The sequence below is a fragment of the Diuraphis noxia genome, unplaced genomic scaffold (assembly GCF_037042655.1).
Source record: "Diuraphis noxia isolate RWA-SAM2 unplaced genomic scaffold, SU_Dnox_SAM2 contig0005, whole genome shotgun sequence".
In the NCBI taxonomy this organism is placed as follows: Eukaryota; Metazoa; Arthropoda; class Insecta; order Hemiptera; family Aphididae; genus Diuraphis; species Diuraphis noxia.
The window spans coordinates 30,964,098-30,990,586 of NW_028301715.1; the positions used below are offsets into that span (position 1 = coordinate 30,964,098).

General features: G+C 30.1%; 3 protein-coding genes and 1 long non-coding RNA gene across 6 annotated transcripts; 2 read left to right on the forward strand and 2 right to left on the reverse strand.

The window, feature by feature from the left end:
• The first annotated feature begins 373 nt into the window (after positions 1–373).
• e (nonribosomal peptide synthetase ebony) lies at positions 374–18,480 on the forward strand. 2 transcript variants are annotated; one of them, XM_015513489.2, is made up of 17 exons: positions 374–626; positions 7,302–7,445; positions 7,601–7,882; positions 8,307–8,480; positions 11,033–11,265; positions 11,584–11,682; positions 12,187–12,394; positions 13,745–13,912; positions 14,301–14,509; positions 14,939–15,040; positions 15,137–15,221; positions 15,617–15,832; positions 16,962–17,118; positions 17,495–17,620; positions 17,719–17,859; positions 17,919–18,102; positions 18,187–18,480. In XM_015513489.2, the coding sequence occupies exons 2-17, from the start codon at positions 7,313–7,315 to the stop codon at positions 18,325–18,327; spliced, it is 2,658 nt and encodes an 885-aa protein (XP_015368975.2). In that variant the 5' UTR covers positions 374–626; positions 7,302–7,312; the 3' UTR covers positions 18,328–18,480. The 2 variants fall into 2 exon arrangements, with proteins under 2 accessions (XP_015368975.2, XP_015368977.2); XM_015513491.2 differs by lacking the exon at positions 374–626 and adding an exon at positions 7,035–7,210.
• LOC107165314 (Negative elongation factor A) lies at positions 18,143–22,020 on the reverse strand. Of its 2 annotated transcripts, none has more exons than XM_015513492.2 (11): positions 21,863–22,020; positions 21,564–21,798; positions 21,309–21,492; positions 21,148–21,233; positions 20,249–20,414; positions 20,002–20,181; positions 19,714–19,938; positions 19,341–19,411; positions 19,088–19,189; positions 18,910–19,009; positions 18,143–18,837 (listed from the first exon to the last, which is right to left on the reverse strand). In XM_015513492.2, the coding sequence occupies exons 2-11, from the start codon at positions 21,771–21,773 to the stop codon at positions 18,590–18,592; spliced, it is 1,572 nt and encodes a 523-aa protein (XP_015368978.1). In that variant the 5' UTR covers positions 21,774–21,798; positions 21,863–22,020; the 3' UTR covers positions 18,143–18,589. The 2 variants fall into 2 exon arrangements, with proteins under 2 accessions (XP_015368978.1, XP_089084431.1); XM_089228305.1 differs by having other exon boundaries at positions 21,867–22,008.
• Positions 22,021–23,255: 1,235 nt separating this feature from the next.
• LOC149055185 (uncharacterized) lies at positions 23,256–24,283 on the reverse strand. Its single transcript, XR_016192212.1, has 3 exons — positions 24,015–24,283; positions 23,472–23,599; positions 23,256–23,304 (listed from the first exon to the last, which is right to left on the reverse strand). It is a non-coding gene; the product is annotated as an uncharacterized LOC149055185 (long non-coding RNA).
• A 250-nt stretch (positions 24,284–24,533) lies between these two features.
• On the forward strand, positions 24,534–25,732 carry Trs33 (trafficking protein particle complex subunit Trs33). The gene is made up of 4 exons (XM_015513474.2): positions 24,534–24,909; positions 25,027–25,088; positions 25,158–25,359; positions 25,434–25,732. The coding sequence occupies exons 1-4, from the start codon at positions 24,835–24,837 to the stop codon at positions 25,563–25,565; spliced, it is 471 nt and encodes a 156-aa protein (XP_015368960.1). The 5' UTR covers positions 24,534–24,834; the 3' UTR covers positions 25,566–25,732.
• The last annotated feature ends 757 nt before the right edge of the window (positions 25,733–26,489 follow it).

Sequence of the window (26,489 nt, forward strand, 5' to 3'; positions counted from 1 at the left end):
TGATGATAATTAAAAACAATAAAAGTATAATAAAAGATCATATTATTATTATTATTGCGCGTTAAAATTGTATAGCATAATATAATTTATTATATATTATTATAAACATCTAAGACAGAGCAAATAAATCGGGTGATTGGCTCAAAACACTCGATGACGGTCACCCGTGATGGTCACCCATCAGACGCAACAGTCACTACAATTGTTAACAAAACGTATTACGTTGCTATGTTGACACGACGGAGAGATGGAGAGAATCTCCGGCGAGAGCTGGAGAGCTCGCCGGGTGAAAAAAAATAATAAATACATAAAGCACTCGAGTGGGGACCGTATAAAAAGGTCATTGAAAAACAATCGTACGTTCATTGGTACATTTAACGTCGGCGCGGGTGCTGAAATCGTTCCGGGTTGTTTTCATTTAATATACACACGTACATTTACAATATATAAATATATATATATATATATACATAAACGTGCATCGTCCACGCACATAATATATACATTATATCGATATTTTTTAAAATTTTATTTTGTGATTTCACCAGTACCTACATTTTTTTTCAACATTTTATTGTGAAACCAGTCTCTCCCCGAAACCAACTGCAGCGCTCACTTGAAAAACAGTAAGTGTTGACATTGCACCGATCAATCCACATCATAATACTATCATAAAACCTTAAACCATTTAATCGAAAACAATATTTTATTTTCCATTGTAATACCTACATAATGTTATTTGACAAAATGGCACATGTTATATATAGGTACTTAGGTCCTATGCTACGACGTGTGGTTATATTCACTGCTCCTTATATTGTATTGGCCCCGTCTCTACATTTTCAACTTCTTATTTTATTTAAATCGTTATATTATGAATTATGATTTATGATTTATAATTAATACTTACTATAATTTTGATTTATTTTTACTCCCGCCAAATTTTCAAGTACAAAGGTATAATATAAACTTTAAATATCCTGAAAGATAATTTTTTTAGAAAATCTTTTTATGCACCATACACCTAAAACACAAGTTTTGGCATTCTAACACTATACATTATACAGTAGCTATAAACAGCAATAATTTGAATTTTAAATCCGGAGAATTATGGGGAGGATTGCCAGCTTAATTAAATTTTTGCTCTAGCGATTCAATAATAAATATTAAATAATTAAAAAAAAATGAAAGTGAAAATTACACGTTACAGTTTGAAAATCAAAAATTATCATTATTATAACAATATTAAGCGATGAGATGAAATTATTATAATTAGGTATTATGAAAAAATATAGATTGCAATATAGTGCAGTATTAACTTTAAAATATCATTGGATAGGTATCAAAAAGTTTTAATTTTACAACTAACATAATTTAATTTAACCTAAACAAGTAATCATTATCCTTTTTAAACACGAAACTATTTATCCCAATAACACACTTATTTTTGAATACAAACAATAATAATATGTATAAGTATTTTTTAATAACTACCGAGTGGTGAGTAATAAGTAATAGCAAAAAAGATCATATACACTATACTTTGTCATATTATGATAATATGTAATTGTAATCGACAGTAAAGTGACTTGAGTTATTATTATACAACCTACATATTAAATGTAATTATATGTTAATCAGCACGTTTTTTTACGACAATCTAACTTCACAAAACATGTAATTGATTCAACAGATTCGTATTCATATTATAATAGTTCTTTAAAAAGAATTATATAGATAAACAATATTTTCAAAGATTGTAGAATATTTACGTACTACGAAAGAATAAAGATTTCAACAATAATAATCATTAATTATAATTGCAAATATTGTAAGCATAATATAATATGAACTCATTTACACGGTTATGATGTTAGTATATCACTATAAATACTTTCAACTTTTCGATGTTCAGTTTTACTAAAAGTAATAGTATTATGTAAATTATAATATCAAATATATACATATAATAATATACAATGAATGTATAGAGTAGAACCTTATAATTATAATATACAATTATTATTTCTGTTGACTGCAGTTATTTTATACACAATTAACGTTAAAAAACGTCTGATAAAAGAATTTTTTTTAACAAAGACAATTTTCAATATATTTGATAACTATAGACCCAAGTGAATTGTGCTGTGTGCTTACATTTTTCCATTCTGATTATACGGAAAAAAAAGACATAAAATAGATTATTTGCCCGACATAATAATTATAATATAATATACCTACATAATGTCTATATCTATCTAAAAGAATCCAAATAATAGTTTTATAATTAATGATAGTAAATAATGGCTTTTAAATTAATTTAAAACGACTTTTGTTCTTGGTAAGCGTCGCTTTTGATACGTCACATAATATTAGGTCTGCGTTTTTCGTTTTGCATTTTATTTAAAGTTCGTATACGCATCGTATGGCATCAATCTGTTGTCAGTACGTATACAAACGAATTCGATGATCTTTGTATTTAATCGTGTATACCTGTTAAACGATTATTTTATATTTTTTGTGGTTTGACGAGTCCGCTGGTACTTTGCGTGATACAAGGACTTGGAAAGTACCTATCGCCACCACCATGGTCTTTGATATTTAATTAAAATCAATATCAGTACATTGTTTTGTAACACCAGTGATTTATGCGGTGGCTGGGCCCGCCGAAGGCTATCTAACGTGCGCGAGATTGACCGTTTTCGTCTTCCGCCGACGGGCCAATAAAATAAACAATAATTAATAATAATATCATACTCTGATACACGTGATCCCGGTGAACGTATTTAAAGCATAGTATATTTATTACTTATACATGACAGGTATACTGTTGTGTTTAATGTTTACGACGTAGCAGGTACAAACACCGAATAATAACAATAATTTCATATTATATTCTGTGGTACAAATAACATTCATCATAAAATCCCAAACGGAAAATATGTAGAGAATATTTATTATAATATCATTTTAACACATACTCGGCACATCATTAATTAATAGACTAGGTAACGATGATTGTAGTTTATAGATTACTAAAGGGCCGCGACGATTATTAATGATCTTAAATCTTGTTTTAATTCGTATTTCATAATGCGGTAACGTCGCGTACGACATGTTACAATAATAACGATATTGCTTTCACCGTCATTATTGCAAGCCGGTAATCCCACAATATCATATTATCGAAAAATGACTGTTCCGACGGATAGTTCACACTAAGTTTAAGTATACCACAATAATTACACACGTGTGCATTTGATACACGCAAGCACCGCGTATCATTGTCATAACACATAATGTATTAATAACAGAGTACATAATTAAATCTCGTATAATAAATAATATTTTAGCTTATAAAATTGAATATTATCGTAAAAAAGCTAACATATATATACGGACGCGCTTGTCTATATAAGTCTCGCAACAGGTAAATTCACTCTAACACTAAAGCCAACTCCACAAGTTTGGTCTACCGAACATACAAATTGTCCATGTTGAGCGTAGGTCGTAAAAGAGAGAGGGAGAAATAAAACAAATAATGCGCTGACAATGACGTGATATCTTAATAAAACACGAGACTATAATATAGCCGATGAATTCGCACAGATCTCCTCGACTATACGTCTGCGATCTGCAATATTACGGGCAACGAGCGGTCGTAAGTTTTGCGTAATTTGGCGTATTTTAATAATGTATAAACATCCATGGTACCTGCAGCTGGGCGCCTGCCTAAGTGCCTACTTAGCTTAACTACTACTGGGTCACACACGCGACGCAACGCGGCCTTAGCAGTTATATATATATATGTAATGTTATTTCTAATGGGACAGCGCGCGGTGTCAACGTGCTGCCGAGTCGGTGCAAGACTACAACGACTTTATTATACTATGCTACGTGGTTGGCATTGAGATGACGGTTGTGATTAAATTATTATTTATATTATTATATTGTTTTGAGCAAATTTCCAAATCGTATATAACGCAACGGCGACAAAGTTGGGTGACAATGAGTCGTAGGTATCTGTATAATAAATTAATAAGTACATAATATACTATGCGTTTATTTATATTAGCATATATCTTACTCTTACAAGGAAGATAAATAATAATATTATATTATTATCCGTAATCAAGTTGCACGACAATACGGCACGCGCTCACGCAGATACCATTGACGTATACACACTCCATAAGTAGTTTACGATATTACAATTATTGTTACATTTACCCTATGGTTTTCTTAAGTTGATTTTCTAATAATCACGCAAGTCTGAAAGATAATATCTGGTTATCAATGTATTATAAATAATAACTCGAATAGTAATTTTTCATTGCAAATGTAAACATAATAAATGTTAGACATACCATATATTAAATTCATGTGCATATGTGAATGGAAATTTGCATTTGGCGGACTCGCTGTGAATTTGGACTGAATCTCGGAAGAAAAGTCCGGTGAAAAAAGTCCTAGGTAGTAAATTTTTTGAGTTAATGATAAGTCTGAAAATATATAAACTATTCAATTCACAAATTGAAAATATTTTTAATATGTGATAAATAATTATTATTTAGTAATATTATTGATTGTACCCTATTTAACCACGATAAACTATCGTCTATCAATATACCTAATACTAGTTCAAAATTCAAATGGGGCTGTATGGCTGTAAGTTATTGTGATTTTGCATACTTTGAATTTCTTTTTATGTTTTGCTCACTATTATTATTATCGATGCTGACAGTGTGATACGTACAAAATGAAGAACTTAAAACCTAAAAAGTGATTTAATTTCTGAAATTGTATATTTATAGTACCTATATGTATCGATACATACTATGTTTCTTTCTGTGGGCTAATAACCTAAGCTGTTGAAGCCTTTTCATTAATTAAAAAAAAAAAAAAAAAAAATACTATGTTCGATTAATCGCAAGTTTGGGTATTTAGTGATTTTAACGCTTACATTTATAGCTATTCAAATAATTTGTGAAAATCAGAGATTCAACTTTTAAGGTGACGAATTACATGATCAAATACCTACCACATAATTAAGACCGTTATTTGATTCATACGTAGTAATGATACTATGATAGTAATTATTTGTAGGACGATCGACAATATACAAATCATAATTATTATAATCATTACTCTTTATACTTGTTATGACAGCCGCGAATGCCGTTGAAATCGAGTTCATAGAATCCATCCCTCAGGTTTATGCTACCTTTAACGATCTAGGGAAAATTACCTTGTGCTCTTTTTGTTGTACCGTTTTCGATTCCTTATGAGAATGTATACGCATCATCGCACATAATATACCATATTAATATATTCATATATATATATTTGACTTTTGTTGATTTTTACGAAATTAAAGAGAATAATATTATGTGTAATGTCATGTACACAATACATAAATATGTATGTTGTGTATTGGTGGTGCGGCAAGCCGTGAGACGGTTTCTGCAGTTCAAGGTCATTTACCTATTTCATAATAACTACTATGCGGCTCGGTGATTTTTGAATGTGTGCCACGCGCACGACCGCACACTATAGTGTAGAGTTTCCATTAGAGACGTAAGGACGTTCGAGCGAAATAAAAGGCTTTCACCCGCGGGAAAATGATGCAAAAACAGTCCCCAAAGTGCTAATAGGACATAAACGAATAATAGATGAGCGGAATACGTTTTCATCGACGGCGTGTTCCGAGAGACGCGTAATATTTATTTTCAAAAAGGGTTTTAACTATTAAATGGATCTGATTAATTTATTGTAAGAATAAAATATAAAAATTTTCTGATCGAAAAACCTCGAAGAATCTCTTGTAATTGCGTACTTGAGGATGGTATCATTTTTGTTCACTGAGAATCTAAAATTTTAAATACAGCCTTGGGTTCACCACTGCACGTTTCGTACATGAATTACGTACGTACAAACTTAAACGCTCCAAATTTTTCGTCCCCACGGAAGTCACATTCTATACATCACGCTATCACACCCATCACACGGTGCAATAAACGCCTACTCAGAATGAATTATTAGTGCGTTTGTTCGTAGATGATAATCTATATAATACACATACACACACACACAAGTCCCACGGAAGTGTATATATGCGCGCTCTGATGATTCACTCTCCGTCATACGGATACAAATGATATTATGATTAATGGCTAAATGTTATATTATTTTTAAAATGTACAGCACACTGTCTAAGACGCACACGAATCGTCTTGTATATCCATTATAATAATATTATTATTATACATTTTATTTAATACTCGCACGTGCATTCAATTTTCGGCGAAGGACGTACGACATCATCTTGAATCGCCGTCGTCTCAGATTTTTGCGCTGTCATGTTAACGATCCTTTGATTCGAACAATCGGGACATAAGAATTTCGCATGACGAAGCACGTCGCTTTGTGTAAGATTCTATTATTGTATTTTTGAAGACGATCATTAGTATAGTACCTCTATATATAAGGAATTTGAATGGTGCTCATTCGACGTTTGTCTGTAATATGATTTACGCGCATAGGTATGCCGACCTATAATACAAAAATGTTATCTTCGCAAGAACAATTTTTTTGATTTAGACATCCCGTCGGGATGAAACAATATATAATATTCCAATATTGTACTGTAATATCCTCCCGTTGATATATTATTATTATCTACGATGTTCGTGTAATTATATTTGTTACGAAACACAAGTTTTCGTATTAACTGTGAATTTGTCAACTATCGGTGTACATTATAATAATATTTTTAAAGACTAATTATTTTCGATAACAAAATAACAATATAATGTATAATGCAAGTAGGTACTTACTCAGTGAATGTAAAATAATAAAACTATAACTGTGCGAGACAAAAAGCCATGACACATAAACCCATTCAAACACACTGTATATCAGTTGAATAATCCTCATCTGACCATGTAAACGACCCCTCTTTTTCAACTACCAGTCGCGTGGTCGGTCAGTCAAATATACTTACTCGTATATGTTTTGTGCTCGGGACTTAAATTCCGATCGTTCTTCGTGGATAAACACACGCTTAATATAAATACTCGCCACCTTACTTTCTTGATGAATATTGTACAATATATTATCCTTAACTTAAAAATATATAAACTTCTAATTCGACCGACTCGCTTATAAGTACCTCGTTGCTCAATACATTATATAGGGTAGTGTGGTAGTTGTATGTGATTTATATTGACATAATGACATATAATATAACAATATAACGCACATTATACAAACTTAACGGATTGTCTTACCAATGATTTCAGCACAATCAGACATGGGCGTTTACCCAGCAACGACTTCGACCCTCCAAGGGCCTTCTGTCTTGATAAACAAAGACATTCAATTGCATAGATTGTTTGAACGAAACGAAAGCGCTTATCCAGAACACATGGCTGTGATGCATGGAGGTACGTGCATGAAAATTAATTTCATTATTTTTTTATACGGTTCAGTAAACTATCGTATCAGTAAACATCGTGATTCTTGTTTTTATTATTTTAATATATGCACTGAAACGCGTTTTCGTGCGTTTCGTCTTAATGTCATGAGCTTTTGTCCTCAGAACTTGGACAACCTTCCATGAGGCTTAACTTCACGGAACTGAATGCCATATCTAATCAATTGGCCAGAGGAATAATCGCACATGCTGGCCCTAAAAATGACGACGATGACTTCGTAGTAGCCGTTCAGCTTCCTCCGGGCGACGGACTTATTGCTACTCTATTGGCTGTTTGGAAAGCCGGCGCAGCGTATTTGCCATTGGACGTATCAGCGCCGCAATACCGGATCCAACACGTGATCGACGAGGCCAAGCCGTGTTTGGTGATCACCTGCACACCCGAAGGTAATTTATACACATGGGTTATTTGGATGCACAATATACACCATTCACACATTATGTACGATTTAGTGAACCATTCGACGAGTACAGAATTCATTTTAAAATGTATTGGTTAATCTATTATTATTATCAACTTTTACTATCACAGTAATATTGTATGTGCTTCGAATATAAATGAAATCGGCGTATACATCATGTGTTATTATTTATATTTGTGTTTACTGTTGTATTTACATAATTATTTTATCATTTTGAATTCGGTTGGTAGGGAACGTTAATTTGAATTTGAATTTGTATTTTATACTCGTATATTACGTGTTTATTAAAGACATCACCTTGGTCTTAGCTTCTTGGATTTCTTAAATTATTTTCCACCCATATCCTATAAGTTTATTGACTTGTATTTTTACTATATTTTATTATACAGCTCAAGTTTATAATGACAATTCGAAAATCGTATACAGCCTTAAACAATTGAAGAGCCAGTCTGTTGCGCTTTCCGCATCCAACCTAGAGGACCGTGAAACACTAGTGGGCTACGTTGATGGTAGAAGACCAGCAACAATAATTTACACAAGCGGCAGCACCGGAACGCCTAAAGGTATTGAGACTACCATGAGGTTAAGGGCCACCAAATAAATTTAAACACGTCAAGGTCATCAACTTAAAAAATTGACTTTAAGAAAAAATCTTTGAGTACAATTCTTTTTTTTCCGTTTTGGTTACCTACCTAAAAGTACCAACCATTTTACACGCCTACGATATAACGAATAACATATTACCCGTAAATATAATATTTACAAAATGCAGACCAGTGTCTGAGCATTATTGCCTGAAGGAAGTTATGGGTGTATTCAATTTTTCAAAAATAAAAATAATACTTGCATTTATTAATGTATTATAGACCTTAAAAATCATACTATTATGATTTGATTATATATATTGACTGATACGATCTATGCTTATTAATTTTAGCATGATGTAATGTTTAAAGAAAAATATAATATAATACTTGTTATAATAGCAGGTATTATAATGTGAATGATTATCAATTTTGAACGGGCTAGTATTTAATACAATTAATACAATTTAAAATGTAAATATTTTATTTTATTTTTTGAATAATAATGCCTTAAATTATTAAACACTAAATGTATAAAAATTATGTTAAATAAAAATAAATGTTTATTTATTTACATTTACCAAGGTCGTAAATATTGTAAAAAGAAATTTGAATGTTCATTGATTAAAATTATAATTTATTTAAAACAATGTCAAACATTAACTAAATTATAAATATCGGTTTATAATCTTATCACTAATATTATAATATAATATAGGTAGAATGATTTTTATAAATTTTAAAATTCCGAAAAAAAGCGTGCCATATTTTTGTCAACATAATTTATCAGACGGCGTCTTGAATAGGCAAACTAAGTACATGTTGATAAACAAACTAATAGCTTTATGACTAAATATATTGTATAGTATTATAATATTATACTCTTTCTGACTAACATTCTCTTCGGTTATTGAAATTATTATTATTCATTTTATCATGTAGAATTTATGAACTTCAAGGATATTTTAACCATTATTTTGAGTTTTAAAATGGTGTTTACTATAAATTGTCTTTCTTTTTTCTTATCCATGTTTAACTGCCCAGTAACACAAATTATTATGGACATAAAAATTAGTAATGTATAGAAATAAATCAAACTGGTTTCCACACAAGACAATATTTTAGTTGGACAAATTATTATGACTTTATTTATTTCCTATAAAAATAATTTCTTAATAAGATGTATTGATATATTGTATATTGTTATTAATAGTTTTACTACACGTACTCTTACATGTTACACAAAACTGGATTTAATTAGGTGCATTTAACATAATGATTACTTAGACACTTCATACAAAACGGTACACACCCAAGATTATTATGATTTTCTAATGATGTTAAAATTATTAATTAATCATTATTGATCGTTAAAAGTTGATTTATTATACCAATTCATAATATATTGCTGAATTAATTTAAATAATTTGAAGTGTAATGTATATATTTTCCAACGAAATAGGAAAACTAAATGAATAAAAATTTGAATAGATCCCGAGGGAGTAGTTTATTTTTAATTTTAAACATTACGAAGCAGGCTATTTTTTACTTTTTAATCCCTGTTCACGAGAAAACGTTTACTTAAAAACATTATATTCAACAATTTAATCAAAGTTCCTTCCAAAATTCCAGTGTTTCAATCTCCATTCACTTATTATTCTAAGATTATCCTAACAACTGATATAACAAAAATATACATTCAGTACTTAGTTTATTCAGGTAAATTATTTTTCTGATATTATTACTTTTAAGTTATACCGATACTTGTAAATGTTACAATTTTCAGTAACTTCTAGCCGTAAATACAAAATGAAAATAATCATATAGTTACATTGACATTACGTATTTTTGTATTTAATATCAAAACAATTATTTTATGAATGAAGTGGATTAAATGTTTTTATACAGAGTGATTCCTGAAGCATGTTTGCCCTCCTTTTATAATGAAGTAATGCATTTTGTATACATTCAAAGTTTTGGAATCCTTAGATATTATATCATTTAAAGAGTCAGAGTATCCTATGTTAATGCAAATTATCCAAAATAATTCAAAATTCGGTTTTTCAATGCAAAATGGGTAAATATTACGCATTCTTGGTGAATCGCCTTATATATATATATATATCAAACACAAACCAACATAAAATTCAATTGAATGTGGAAATTATAATCAGTTAAAAGTTATAGGTATATGATGGTATGTCAGGTAGGTATCGTAATTCATATTGGAAATCAATTCAAAATTTTTAAGAGTATTGTCCGGGGTGTATACATCTATAATTTATATACCTAAATCGTGTTTAAAAATCCAACCTAACTAGTTTTTTTTTTTTATTATTAATGATACCCTCGGCAACATGGGCCATTGGGTTTAAAGTGAAAATTATTTATAAAAAGAAAAAAAAATACATGAATTGTATCTATATCCCAACTAGTTTAATACGATATTTATACGTATATATTATGTCTTTACATCGAATGATTTAAGCAACTGTAGAAAAAAAATTAACACGAAATGCATAATATTACAGGTGTAAGACTTCCGCATTGCGTCATTTTCAACAGATTGAACTGGCAATGGAACCGGTTCCCATATAGCGATACCGAACATATGTGTGTATTCAAAACTTCATTGACATTCGTGGATTCAGTGGCAGAAATTTGGGCTCCGTTGTTGCATGACACACCTAGATGCCTGATGGTAATACCCAAGGCCATCACCAAAGATCCAGAACGGTTGATCAATATACTTCATGAAAACAAGGTAAAATAAAGTACATTGTGTTTATTATAATGATCGATACAAACAATGAAAATATGTAAAAGTAGTAGATCAAGAGTAAGTAAATGAATCGCAAACCACGCGTTACTGAATATTAAATTACAATTATCACGAATCACGATCGATGTTAGCATGCGTGGGATGGATTCATAATGGGTTTCGAATTTTCAATAAATTGAATAAGACAATATAGAATATAGTATATTCGTATATTTTTCAACCACATCTCTCCTTCATTAAATTAGTCATTCACCTAATACCTAGGATTTTATTTAAATTATAAAACAATTTGGTGTTTAGATTGAACGTCTAGTATTGGTCCCATCACTCTTACGTGCCATATTATTATACATGAGCATTTCCAACAACAATGAACATCAATCTTCAGTGATAAATCAAGTGAGTATACTACAAATATTGTAATTTTTATTTCAACTAAAATTTTGATAAATCTGCAAACAATTTTTTATCTATATTATCTATCATTGGTCACAATGCATTAAACGTCTGTATACTTATTTTAGTTTTCTTTTATTTATTCTTTAGTTATTTTTATTGGAAAATTATCACTTTTACTTTCCAAGTATATATTATCCTTCAAGACTTTAACAGTTTAATAACGGATAGCTAATCCAGTATTATCTTCGTTAATTATTGTTATGATTATTTAGTATAAAATGTTTTCTTACATTAAAGTAGTACAATTAATGCACATATCAATGTTATATTTTAGATGTATTGAAATCGAAAATTACGTTCAATCTTTAATAATTTTTTCAAAGAAAAATAATATTAAATTGATAAATTTACCATCCATGTAGGAAGCTCGAATAAAACTAATAATTGCATGTAGGTACTATATGACGTAGTTAATTAATCAATAAATACATATTTTCGTTTAAGAACGACGAACAGGGAATCCTATCGAGCTTGAAGTTATGGGTGTGTAGTGGAGAACCTCTGCCGGTGTCATTAGCCAAACAGTTTCTAGACACGTTTTCTGGTCACACGCTGTGTAACTTTTATGGCAGCACGGAAATCATGGCAGACGTATCGTACTACGCCATTAAATCGTTCAAAGACTTGTGTTTTGGTGACAAAATTCCCATTGGTAAGTCACTACTCGCACTGTTATAAAAATAAAGAAATATTACATTTTTATATATACTGTGCTTAAAAATGACGTAGTTTAAGTCTCGCCGTACTTATATCTTCCTACATTCATAGCTCCCATCGCCACTGTATATACGTTTCACTATGCCCATCATGCTCATTAAATTAACTTATACAGTTGTATACACATGATTTTTTTTTAAATTATTATAGCTAATTTAAATAATAATAAAAAATAGACTTATACTTAATACAATTTATGAACACTTAACATTATGAAGTAATAATTAGATCAATTAGCGTAAATAATAAGCCCCTAAAAATATGGGTGTTGACCAGTTGCCCCCCACGGCTGTTATCGGAATTTTAATAATATACCAGTTGCCCTCAACCAAATATACCAGTTGCCCCCAACCGAATGTACCATTTGCCCTCACATGTTAATATATACACGAATACAATATATAGCATTTAAAATAGGGGAGGTGAATATACAAATAATAAATAAATTATGACAAAAGTTCATAATAAATAATTTAATTATAATACTAATTACTAACTCAATGTGATAATTTGTCAAAAAAAATAAAAAACAACTACAAAATGATACCTTTGTAAGTATTTAATTGTAACGGTGTTAATGCTGAGTGAACTTCAGAAATAGATTTTGGTAGTGGTAGAAGTGTTTTTCTTCTCGCACGATAAATGCTTCTGCGAATGGACTTTATACATCGTTTTATGTTATATCACTTATATCCACGACGTTTGATTGAACTTCTTCACGTATTAGTTTTAATGAGCGTTTGGAAATTTCATCCACAGCTTTGCACCAAGCAGGCTATTATTATTTAAAAAAATTTTAATTTTATCCATCTTATTTGTATAGTACTCGTATATTATATTTAATACAATATTAAATGTAATTCCAATCATATGAATTTGATTCAATCATTTTATACTATTTTACTTTATTTTCATAAATAATTTTATATTTTATTTATTATTTGTATATTCACCTCCCCTATTTTACGGGTTATATATTGTAATCGTGTATATATTAACATGTGAGGGCAACTGGTACATTTAGTTGAGGGCAACTGGTGCATTTTTCTCTAGGTAGTTTGAGGGGAATTGGTATAAAAAAGGTACTTTTTGGGGGCAACTGGTACATGCCCAAAAATATAGCCAATTACGATGTAAGAAACAACACAAAAAAATGTCAAAAATATAATGTACAGCAAAATTAGTTATTTTGGGGAACCAATATCCCAACATCTCACTATATGGTCCCTAAAATAATTTATAATAACACTTCTATTCAACTACAATTTATGTTTTCGTATTGAAGGCGTTCCAGTGGACAATACGACTCTATATCTGTTGAACGATAAAGGCCAGATAGTGGAACCTGGCTGTTTGGGTGAATTGTACGTGGCTGGAGCGAACGTATCCAGCGGTTATGTTAAAAACCGTGACCCGCATCGGTTCGTAGAAAACCATTTTCCTCACAACCAAGGTAATATCACCATGAAGTGTACTTTTCAAATATATATACAGTTTTCCTTAATAATAACTGAATAAATCTTAAATCGTTAACTATACATATTATATTATTATTATTATTATTATTATTTTTTATTGGGGGTTGAGACTTCGACAACAAGGGCCATTAGCCCGCGGAACTGTCGAGGAGGGAAATGTTGGTTTTGATACTCGTGGATGTTTTTGGCATAATTTTGAATGGGCGCACCCGTAGGTTTCTGCCATGCCCGGGGGGGGGGGGGGGGGGCGGCCTCTCTTTCCAGAATATAGAAAATATAATATTATGATATATTATATTTACCTACCTATTATTGCACAAACGCGTCGTCGTAACAGAAAAACATTTTACCCACATGACTTAGGTATGGGCATGGGCCGTATGTACCAGACTGGAGACTACGGAAAAGTAGTGAATGGCGTGCTGTTGTATGAAGGCAGAACCGATTCACAAATCAAAGTCAGGGGACACAGAGTCGATTTGACTGAAGTCGAAACTGCCATTCATCAGTTGCAAGACGCGGGAATCGACAAATTAGCCGTGTTGTGCTACAAACCGGGTGAAACAGAACAGGTATATATAAATTTGAGGGATTTTATTCTGAAATATTCATAAATTAAGTTAATTTAAATAAAAACAAATCGTAGAAAGTATTGAATTATACGAATTAAACATTTAATAACATTTTCATATCTAAGTTTAAGTACATTGTGCACGTGTATAGGGACTAGGTATATAGTGTTAGTTATAGCCAGTATTGGTACAAACTACCTATATGTACATATAAATGATAATGACGTGTTATAAGGTAGGTGATAATTATGAATAATATTTTAATTATTAATTTAAAGGTACTCTAAGTATTATAGTTATACATTATATGTACAATAGTAGGTATACAATAAGATATACAAGGCAGCAATCTAAAGTTATAAAATTTTGAAATTATGACTATTATGCGAAGTTCATGATATTATTTTTTTTTTGTGTACCTATAAATAGGCTTTGTTGGCGTTCGTCGTGTTCGACAGTGATAGCAAAATGACGGCCACGGACGTAGAGGATCGACTGAAAAACAATCTGCCGGAATACGCTCTGCCACAGGTATACTTATTGTCGTGGAAAATTTCGTTGACGGTCATGATTTAGAATGCATCACTCGTCAATTGTGATTGTTATACTTACACGTTATTGATTTAGGTGATTTCGATCGATTCGATGCCGTATCTCGTGAATGGAAAAATCGATAGACAGGCGTTATTGCGCCAATACTCTGAAATATCGGGTAAGAGTGTAAGGTGACAATTATTATGGATATATACTGCAGTGACGCTTACCGCGGGGTAGGTGGTACGTATACTCGTGTTTTACGGAGTCTTCGAGAGGACAACAAAATCCAACTGATACAAGTACATTTCTATATTATTTTCCAAAAACGATGAAAAACAAATTTATTACTGGGGAATTGAAAAAAATTATTTTTATGATCACTCGGGTAATGCGTCGAATTGTGCGTACATATTTGTTTGAGGGTATTGCAATAGGGGACAAAAGTCTGTACATCCAGACACCCAACAACTACGTCACTGCAGTAGACCTGTATACAGTACACCTATATATTTATAATAATTATGATATTCTGGAGCATTAATTAATTCACAAAATGTTTTGAACGTGCAGTGTCGGAAAATTTCAAGGAATCGAAAATTGACTTTACCGGCATCGATGAAAGCCAAATGGAAACTGCTAAACACCTGTTCGAGACTGTGTCCTGCGTACTGGGAAGTTCGCTGAGGTCACACATTTCTCCAGCGGCAAACTTTTTCGCACTCGGCGGCAATTCACTAAACGCTATTTACACCATAAGTAAACTGGCCGATTTAGGATACTCTATAGGTGAGCGCATCACGCGGTCGGTTAGCATTTTTTTGTAAAAATCTAATCGTAATGGTTACATGGCTTAAAATAATTTTTACTATATTGAACAATCTGTAAACGAGTAATGTTCAATAAGTAATTTATTTAAAAGTAGGAACCTACTGAAAAACAAAATAAACACTTGAAAGAAATTCTCATGATCAAGAATTCGAAATAGTAGGTAACTAATGATTTTAAATGAAGATTATCTCAATACGGAATTCGACTAATTCGAGACTACTCGAATACAATGCAATTCACAATTGATCTACTGCGCATCTGTGCAAGTTCCCATCTAAATCTGATCGTTTTGACGGTCAAACCAAACTGGTTTATTAAGTATTAACGTGTTGCAACAACTGGTTGACAGTTTTAATTTTCGATACTCTGGTGTGTCGGAACGGCGAAACATTACTGCACTGCAGTGCACATGTTCCTGACGCTAGTTCAGTTTAACACGTATGTTGGAACAAACTCATTATTTAAATGTCTGGTCACAGCATCAGTTCCGTTTTAGAAGTCTAGGTGGATTCGCTGGAAGTTTGACTGAGAGGTTTACAGTGTAGTCAACTAAACAAGGGTAAATGGGGCATACGAAATAATTATTTTTCATTTCCGTAGAAAAGTTAGAATATCTGACAGTCGGGGTTATTCAAGAACTAAAATTAAGTTTCCTTCATATCCTACTCTTATGTTCTGTTGACTGTTATTACTTATTTTTATAACTATATATACTATATACTTATCAATTTGTTTTTAGGTTATATCTAACGTCTTAATTTCAAACATCTACCTATTTATCTAGATAAATCAAAATTAAATTTTAATTTCTACCTAATATAAATATAGCGTTATAATATTAATAAAACATTACATATTTTTTGTTTAAGATAAAAACTTAAACAAATAGCATCGAAACTCAATTATTAACTATTACTTATTAGTATTATTATTTATTATGTACAGCGAATCAGAAACCTAGCATCTTCGCATAATATAATTACAAAAATAAAACTATATAGCAAGGAATTTATAACATAATAATGTAATCCAGAAAATGGAAATGCATTTACCTATACATAATTAAAGCTCGCTTAATTTTTTATAGCTGTCAGTGATTTTATAACAGCGCCTAATTTTGGAATAGTCATAAACAAAATGAGGTTTAGTAGTAAACGAAAGGCGTGCTGTAACGATGAAGAATGGCTCTCTGAGAAATATACCAGGCAAATGCTCGAACCCAAACATAAAGACGACGTGATCAAGTAAGGATTTATATATATAATGACTGATTACCTACGTACTTAATGTGTTTTACTTATTAGTTATTACTTAATTAGTGTTATTACAATATCCCTTATTGCGTTATACACATTGCCTCATGTTTTTATTCATTTACTCCTTTTGCGAGATAGGGCAGACTGTGGTTAAACTAAAAATCTATATGGTAAAACGACCCTATAATATCCACTCGGTTAAGTATCTGTGGAGGCGATTTCTCGCCCCCTTTACCCTCCCAAAGGTTACGACTATGCTCGTAGTGCCTTTTACATATTATGCCATGTATGAATTAGTAAGTATGGTCGAGAAAGATTGTATTTAAATAGGTAAGTATCTTAATATATGTTTCGTTTTTCGCAGGATAATTGCAGACAGTTTTTACGAAAAAGCAGATCTTGAACACTGGATTGTGCCAAAAGTGCCTTACAGCGAATACACCGATGTCCTTGAGTTATTGTGGGAGCCATTATTGGAAAAAAATTTGAGGTAAATAATGATATTTATAAATAATTATAACTGATCGAAAAACGAAGTATACATATACTTTAATCACATGATAACGGAAATGATGTGTACTTGTATAGTTTTGTAGTTAAATCCAAAGAGTCCGATCGATTAATAGGCGCTGCGTTGAATTTTGACGCCTTAGACGAGCCTGATATTGAGTTCAACGGGCGTTTGACTGTCATTTTTGAATTCCTAGAATCCCTCGAAGGTCCCATAAGGTATTAAATAAGTTACAATTAATTAAATTTCTCTTAGTAATATGATTATCATTGCATAGGAGAGATCATCTGCCCAAATCTAAAGGCAGCATATTGCATAGTTTTATGATGGGCACGGACAATACACTTGACACAGCAACTAATGTCGAAGTCATAACTTACATGGAACAAGAAGTCTTACACTTGGGTAAAACCAATGGATTTGAAGGCATATTCACAACAAACACTAATCCCTTAACACAAGTAAGATTGGAAGGATATAAATATATTGAATTAGATAAAATACATTTCAAAATTGTTTATTCATTAAGCATATTATTTTTTTAGCAACTTGGAGCCAACGTATTCGGTTATAAAATACTTCATGATTGCCAGGTTAATAATTATATAACACCTGATGGTAACAAGATATTTGGAGATGCTCCAGACGACCAAAGAGCATTATGTTGTTGGAAAGTCATACAATAAAGTTAAAAAATTAGGGTATATTTATTTATAACGTTCATTAGTCTTGTAATGTATTTATTCGTTTGTAGATTTTAGGATTGTTATATAATATAAAAAAAAAATGTCATCTCATTTAATAAACATTATGTAAACTTACTGTTTGATACAAACAAATGTCTTTTTTATACGATGGAAAAATTTGGTTTTTTTTTTTAAATTAATTAACAACAAGTAGCTAAAAAACAGCCAAGTTAATTTGGAGCGGTCGACATAAATTGCAAGGTCAAGATTGATTTTGTAATGCAGTGGCAGCAGCTGCTAATGCAGCAAGTTGACTACTGGCTACTGGCATACTTGTTCGCTCCAGCTCGATATATTTCTTTATTCTCTTCCATTCTCCTGTATTATAATTCATTTGGAAGTGTGTTTCAACTAACATGTTTACTAAAGTGTGGTCATTTTGCAATACAGTCTCGTGATCTTCGCTCAATTTAACAGTTACTAGGCTGCCCAATTGAGGACATGGGTTATCTAAATTAACAAATAATTCATTGTTAATGAGCGTTAAAAATATTTATTCTTTTTTAATTCAGTCTTAATTACCTCGACTCCCTGCCATGAATCCTAATATTAAAGCTTTTTCAGGACGAGTTACTTTATTAGCATTTCTAAACATGTCCTGGGCTTCTTCCATTTGACTCCTCTGTATTAAAAATAAAATAAATTGATTTAAGTAGACAAATTAATATTACTAAAATGTTATTAAAAAAGTTGGGCATACCGTTAGCGAAAGCTGTGTTGGAGCAGTAGTATTTGAAGTAGTTGTAGTAGATACTCCGACTTGGGCAGTTTGTGAGCGCACTTGCATTTGCACCATTGGTGGCTGAAATAATAAAAAAAAAACATAATATAATTGTTTCAAAATTAACAAATCATTTGTTCTAAGTGAAATCTAATAATGTATAAGGTTATATATTTTTTAATGCATTACAAATGTAATCAAAAATAATAATGAAAACATTTTTTTTATTTACATGAATGACTTTTGAAACAGCAGGAGCAGTAGGTGGAGATTCAGCTTCTGGTTGAGTAGCGCTTGAAACACCTGAAAATTGAATATAAAATATAAATTTATAAAAACTCAAAAACATCCAAAATACATAAATTATCTTAATTTATATAAAAGGAAATATTTAAGTTTACATTATTGACCAATTCAGTCAATTAAATTAGATATATTAGTCATTAAGATGACTGTCAGAATAATAATCAAATAAAAAAAATTGTAATTTATTAATTTTATTTGCTTAAAATGTCCATATCAATTAATATAATATCATAGGAGGAAAAAATACTTTCAAATACGGTAAAAAAAGAAGTTGTTACGATTTTTAAGGTTATACATACTTGCAGGCTCATTTAAAGGTTCTGCTGGTATAGGCGTAGCAGGCGCTATATAACTAGGTACATGTTGAGGTGTAGATGGTGCTGGAGTTGGTGGGTTTAGAGGAGCTAAACCAGCAGCATAGTCTGGTGTTGTGGATGTAACTTCAGTTTTAGTAATTGGCTGACAAGTTGTCCCAGAAGTTGATATATTGTTAGCTTCCAAAAGACGTTTATTTTCTTCCATTTCTGAAAGACGCCATAAATTATTAATCATTTTGAATAAAATTAAAATTGACAAAATTAACTTACCAGCCTTCTTACGCTTTTTAGCTTGAGCATAACCTATAGGTTGCTCAGTTATTTCTAATATTTTAATACCACAGTCTTTACGCACTCCCGGTCTTGCAGGAGTAGCCATAGTGCTATTTACAGGATTAGAACGGAATCCACCACTAGGTATTGAGCGGCTTGGTATGCCTTTTAAGGGAGCTGCAAACATAATAAATATTTATAGTAAGGATAATTAGTAATGAACCATTGACTAATATAGAATTACTTGTATCAGTCATTTTACGAGGCATGCCCCTTGATCGTACTGGAACAGTGGGAGCTGCATGCTTTTTAATATGATTAGCTGCATCAGCAGCTTTTTGTAAAAGTTCAGCTTTTATAGCTGCTGCTTTGGGTTTTCTTTTTAAGTTGAAATGCTTTATTGCAGTAGGCTACAAACAATAACAAAACAATTTGTTATAAAAAGATTTAAAATTCTTAAAAACTTGATTTGATTTAGTAATGTAAGCAAAATTAATATTAGCAAGTAATATTGAAGAAATAGAAGTAATTTTTAAAAGTAACTAAAAAAAATTAAATAGTTGTAAAGAGTAAAGACTTATAAGTTAGGTATTAACTACGATCACAGATAATGGCATCAGTCTTTGGGTCATAATTATTTATTTTTAATATGTTCCACCCATAATATGTAAAAAATCTAGCAAGCAAGTAGTTTTTGAACATTAATTATTGGTTTATTAGTATGTCACTGAATAATATAAAATTATGTACTGCAAATGATTCCAAATGGTGTTTTTAAACTCAAATGTGCAGAATGACGCAAATTAGCGTATTTACCTTGCCAATAAATGCATACAAATTTGGTCAGGGTTAAAATTTTAATTTTTGGTTTAAGTCTTTAATAAATATTATTTCATAAAAAGATGTAAGTCAAACATTGATATTTTAATTTTTCAATTAAAAAAAAAATTTTAGCTCATGACAAATAAACTCATATATGAATAATTAACATTTTTGGCATATTGGAATTAGATAGTCAATTTTATAACCATAATATAAATAACACTGACAAATAATTATTATCTTAGTAGTAAAGCTATTTAATAAATTAAATATCAAAATGAAGAAATAATTAATTAATTATTTGTTTCTATTATAACTTACCGGTTGTCCCACGACATTAATTAAAGCATTTTTGTTCAAATAAAGACATTCTAAAGGCAACATTGTGTAATCCATATTTTTTCGTACTACAGACACATAAAATGCATAATAATAACTTGGTTTTAAATTAGAATAAAAGATTAACTGTACACAACTCATACCTAATTTTTTTAAATCTGTAATTAAATCATTAAATATTCTGTTATTGTCTTCATTATGAAAAAATTCTGTTACATTTAGACTACCGGTTGATGGGAATGTTTTCATCATTTCGGCTAACATAGATACCCACTGTTCACTATCTACGCAAGCGACTTCTAAGATTTCTTCCAGTTCTGTTCGCCACTACATTTAAAATAAACATTGTTAAGAAAAAATCACATACTACAATGAGTACAATGTAAATAAATCATTACTTCTGCAATATTTCTTCTTGGAATATGAAAAAATGATAGTAACAGTTTGAGTTTTACTTGGGTTTGTAGATCGGGGAAGCAATCTTTTATATTACGCAACACATCGGATGTCAATTGTGTACATATCGAGCCACTAATCCATGTGTCGCTGGTTGTGCCCAATTTATTGTGCAACCATAAAGATATGTCACTGTCCCTGACACTTGCCATTATCTAAGAATTGGATTCTGTAAAACTGTGAGGAAACAAAAAAAAACCAAATGAAATACTAGAAACTAAGTAACGGAAAACACGCTTACAAACAATTTCGCTACAACACGTCATCAATGAAATTAATTTTGGAAGCAGTATAGTGAGAAAAACTACTCATTAGTACGATTTGGGTAATTTTAAACAAAAATAATCCATTATTTACTTTTTAAAATGTGTAAAAAAATTGCACGAAAATTATATCATTTTATCATTTTCAACATATTTTATCTCTTGAACGATTGCAGTGTTGCCAAGCTGCCAAACTAGTGAATTCTTAAAAATTCCAATAATATTAATGTTGTAAATATAAATCTCCCATATAATAAATATATAATAATATTGTTAAATCTTAAATATTATATTTATTTTTCAACACATTGAAAACTGAAAATTAACTTATAAAAATATAAACTCAACAACAACCTGATTACGTGTACAAAATATATACAAATCCAGTTGCTTAGAAAATATATAAATGTATAAAATGTAGGAATGTAGATTTACCTATCCTCGTTTTTGATATTCAGCATTAATACAGTAATAATAAATAAATAATAATATACCAAGGCGGATTTATATTCCTCGAATTTAACTATGAACTAAGAAAAAATTATACCCATTATCTTAGTTCATGATAATACCTATATTAACATTTAACATCATCATTATACTATCATACTGTGTAAAATTAACATGTAGGTAAACATTTCTCCTTCAAACCATATTCTACAACAAATATCATAATATCATCTCTAAGATGACATCTTCACTGTGTTCCCGCTATTTTTCGTATTATTTATATAACTTGGTTGTGATACTGTTAGGTAAAGGTAACTAGTCCTATCATTTTGAAATTGTTTGAGGTATTACTTCCATTTTAATTATAGCTCTCTTTGGGAGAGATTATAAAACCAAAAATTGTGTAATATACAAGAATATTATTTATAATTACAAAAATGACAAAAACATTATAGATAAACACGGGTGTATGGTGTATATTATACTCATTTGAAAATGCATTTCAAAAAGCAAATAAAAAACTATTCAACTTAATATGATAAATAAAAAGATTCATGAATACATTTAAAATAAGTATAAAATAAAAAAGGGATTTGGGGTTCATAATATATAAGTATGAAAAGGAAACAAGACTACGATCCCAAGATTCAATGAAATTGATAAAGAATTTTTAAAACGATGTTTAAATGAAAAGCTAACAAAAACTAACATTACAAGTTCAAGAATAAGCAAATGTATGATAAAAAAATATTAGAAGAGGTCTGTGGACACTGAACACCCACAGACAAATGCATATTTTGAGAATCAAAAAAATAAAATATAGGTCTATATGCTTACCAAAAAATATTATCTACATATACTATAATACTATATGTCTATATATTACTTACTTACTGCATCACTTATATTTACTCAATGATTGTTTGGTACTTACTTGGTATTTTTACATTACTTCTTTACACTAACGTATCTAAAAAAATATGTTTTATTTAAAAATTTAAATATTTGCATTATATAACTCAAAAAGACAAAATATTTTGAAAATGTAATCAATAAGTAAATACAGAAAATGAAAAGTTAAATATTTAGTAAAAATGTTACTGTAACATATTATTTATGAATAAAATATAAATTTACTCAATAATAAAATCATTCGATGAGAAATTTTCAGTTAACGGATGACGGGGTGAGTATTGAATTTCGTGATAATTTGAACTTCAAAAATTGAATTTCTTTTTCTTTCTTCTTGCATTTGGTTTTCAAATCTTAAATATAAAAAGAAGAAAAATTTTTATAAATTTCTACCTACAAAATAATTAGCCTATATTCGTGATTTTGATTTAATAAAACAGTAAATATCATCGTTTCTCAACCTTTTTAGTGTCGCGACCATCATAGGCGTAAATTTGGCTTGCTAGAAGGGGGGGGGCTAACGCTAAGATTATAATTTATAACATTAGAAATTTATAACAAGGCTATACTATTTTTTAGGGGGGGCTAAGCCCCCCTAAGCCCCCCCCCCAATTTACGCCTATGGTCGCGACTCCCAAAATAAGTATAAAATATGGTCAACCACTTCGCGACCCCCTCCATCTATAATAGGTAAAAATTTGAACGGTTAAGATATCCTATCATTATCAAAATCAATTTTAAATAAGTGTTTTATTATTTTTGACTTACGCGCCCCAAGTCAAGGTGTTCGAGATGGTCGCGAACCCCTAGTTGAGAAACGCTGTAAAAATAAATATTATATTATTATATCTATAAATATATAGAATATGGTTATGTAAAATTTTCAAAATGCAATGGAACAAATTCACTTGAGCTACCCTGCATGTTTTTTGATTTTATTTATCGATTCAAATGTATTTTAACGAGTTAAGAACGATTATGCAAAAATAAATTTGGGGAAACCATTATTTTGGAAGTTATAGCCATTGGCCATGGATGAAGGCATGAACACATGTATATATATCATGATATATATCTGTGGGCATAGAGCTATGGATTAATAATAATTACTCAATGAATGAAGCATTGAAGCCACAGAGTAATAATAAATTAATAATATTGAAGCACTAAAGCCTATTGTTATCTGATAATATTACCAAAATATAACATATATCTAATATTGCTAATATCACAGAATAACATTATTCTTCATATCTGTGATAGTATATTCAATAATTAAAGATTATAATTTCCGACTAGTTGTTAGTGTTGTTACTATTTAGTATATTTTATAGTTAATAATTACTAAATAAATAGTAATTACTAATTTGTACGTCTCATAAATTAAATTATAGAACAAGTATCTTCATTGATTTTATACCAATTGAATGATTTAAGCATTCAATCGTCAGTCGTTACTTTGCTACTTGTTAGTGTTTAAAACTATTAATTTTGTACAGTTACTCTGACTACAGATAATTGCAAATCATCAATTTAAAAAAAAAGCCATACTTCAACCTTGGGTTCTCGTTAAAATAATTGTTGAGAAATGTCTGCAGAAGACGTTTTATTTGATTTGTTACACTCAGAAATTGTATCGTATTTAGTGTCCAAGTCCTCTGAGGTAATTATTGTACAACTAACGTTCTAATAAAATATGATTTAATGTTTTTTACTTTTGAGTGGAATAACATTTTTTTTTCTCATAATTTATTTACAACAATTGTTATAATTGGTATAGGACGAGGATTTATCAATATTAGAACACTTGGGTTATTCTTGTGGTTGGCGACTGATTGAAAGGTAAATTTTATTAGAAGTATTATCTATAACTATTGAGCATTATTGTGAAACTGTCTACTTTTGATTTAGAATAACAAAAGAACTGCCAAGGTACAAAGAAGAGCTAGAAGTTTTAAAATTTATATGTACAGACTTTTGGTCATGTGTGTATAAAAAGCAGGTGGATAATTTAAGAACCAATCATCAAGGTGTCTATGTATTGCACGACAACGAGTTTCGCTTTTTTAGTAAACTGTCAAATGGAACGCAGTACCTTAAATCTGCACCCAAAGTAAATTGTGTTAAATATATGAACACTTATTATATTGTGAAAAATTATAATTAATCTTGTAAAATTTTGTATAGTATGCTACATTTACTTGTGGTCTCATTCGAGGAGCTCTAGAAAATTTTGGAATTTCAAGCATTGTAACAGTTGAAATAATTAGAATGCCGTCATGTAAATTCCACATACAAGTACTTCCGTCTTCGTCTTAATAATTCATATACTCATATGGAAAATCAATACTAATGATTAAATTTAATATCAATTTTAGAATTCAATTAAATGGTTTTCCTGTACTACTAATACAAACAATTATTATTATATTCTATGTAAAATAATAATAATTCATTTAATTTATATAAATCATTTTCATTTTGAACTATGGTTTTAAATAAGACAAGTCTGAAATTTATCTTTGTCATACCAACCAATTACCTGGTTTAATTGCATACAATTTTTATCAGAATATGTGTAAATACATTTGCATTAAAGGTTTTTTTTTTAATATTTAAACCACACCTAAGAAATTACAAATATCTGAAAATGTAGTTGTATAATTAATTTTAAAATTACAAATATCAATGTAACTTAAGTTTGACAATTATTTAGATAATTTAAAATTGATTTATTACTTAGTATATTTTGGCAATTAAAATACATATAGTGGTCACTGTACTCCAAACAGTTGTTTCCAGTTCCAATTTATATGTATACTTATTACTTATACAGCAAAGAATTTCTTTTAGACTCGCACACCAATTGAAGTCATTTTGAACCTAAATAGGGAAAATCGAAAGGAGTTTTAATCAAAAATTAATTAGCTACTTAGCATATTTAATTATTACTATATTTTGAATAAAACAAAATTTCTCCTATTAAATACTTACACATATTTTTAATATTATACATTTTTTTGGGGCTTTGTTGGCTTATTCGATTAATGGATTCAATTATTCAAATGGTCTGGTCCCAATTTATCTAATAAGCAGCGACCATAGTATAATCAACCAGTATTTTATTTAATTTATTATTAATACTAAATAATAGATAATAGCAGGCATTAAGATTTAAAATAATCAGTAATTTACAAATGAACTATAATATATAAAATTACTATTACTCCCAGGAAAAAATGT

Excerpts from the sequence above, each read along its gene's own strand:
- e (XM_015513489.2), top strand. The coding sequence starts at position 7,313 with ATGGGCGTTTACCCAGCAACGACTTCGACCCTCCAAGGGCCTTCTGTC. Across the intron at positions 17,119-17,494 it reads CATAAAGACGACGTGATCAA|GATAATTGCAGACAGTTTTT; the intron begins GTAAGGATTTAT and ends CGTTTTTCGCAG. Across the intron at positions 17,860-17,918 it reads TCCCTCGAAGGTCCCATAAG|GAGAGATCATCTGCCCAAAT; the intron begins GTATTAAATAAG and ends ATCATTGCATAG.
- LOC107165314 (XM_015513492.2), bottom strand. The coding sequence starts at position 21,773 with ATGGCAAGTGTCAGGGACAGTGACATATCTTTATGGTTGCACAATAAA. Across the intron at positions 20,182-20,248 it reads TCGTAAAATGACTGATACAA|CTCCCTTAAAAGGCATACCA; the intron begins GTAATTCTATAT and ends TTATGTTTGCAG. Across the intron at positions 19,190-19,340 it reads CTGTTTCAAAAGTCATTCAT|CCACCAATGGTGCAAATGCA; the intron begins GTAAATAAAAAA and ends TTATTATTTCAG.
- Trs33 (XM_015513474.2), top strand. The coding sequence starts at position 24,835 with ATGTCTGCAGAAGACGTTTTATTTGATTTGTTACACTCAGAAATTGTA. Across the intron at positions 25,089-25,157 it reads GGTTGGCGACTGATTGAAAG|AATAACAAAAGAACTGCCAA; the intron begins GTAAATTTTATT and ends CTTTTGATTTAG. Across the intron at positions 25,360-25,433 it reads ACCTTAAATCTGCACCCAAA|TATGCTACATTTACTTGTGG; the intron begins GTAAATTGTGTT and ends AATTTTGTATAG.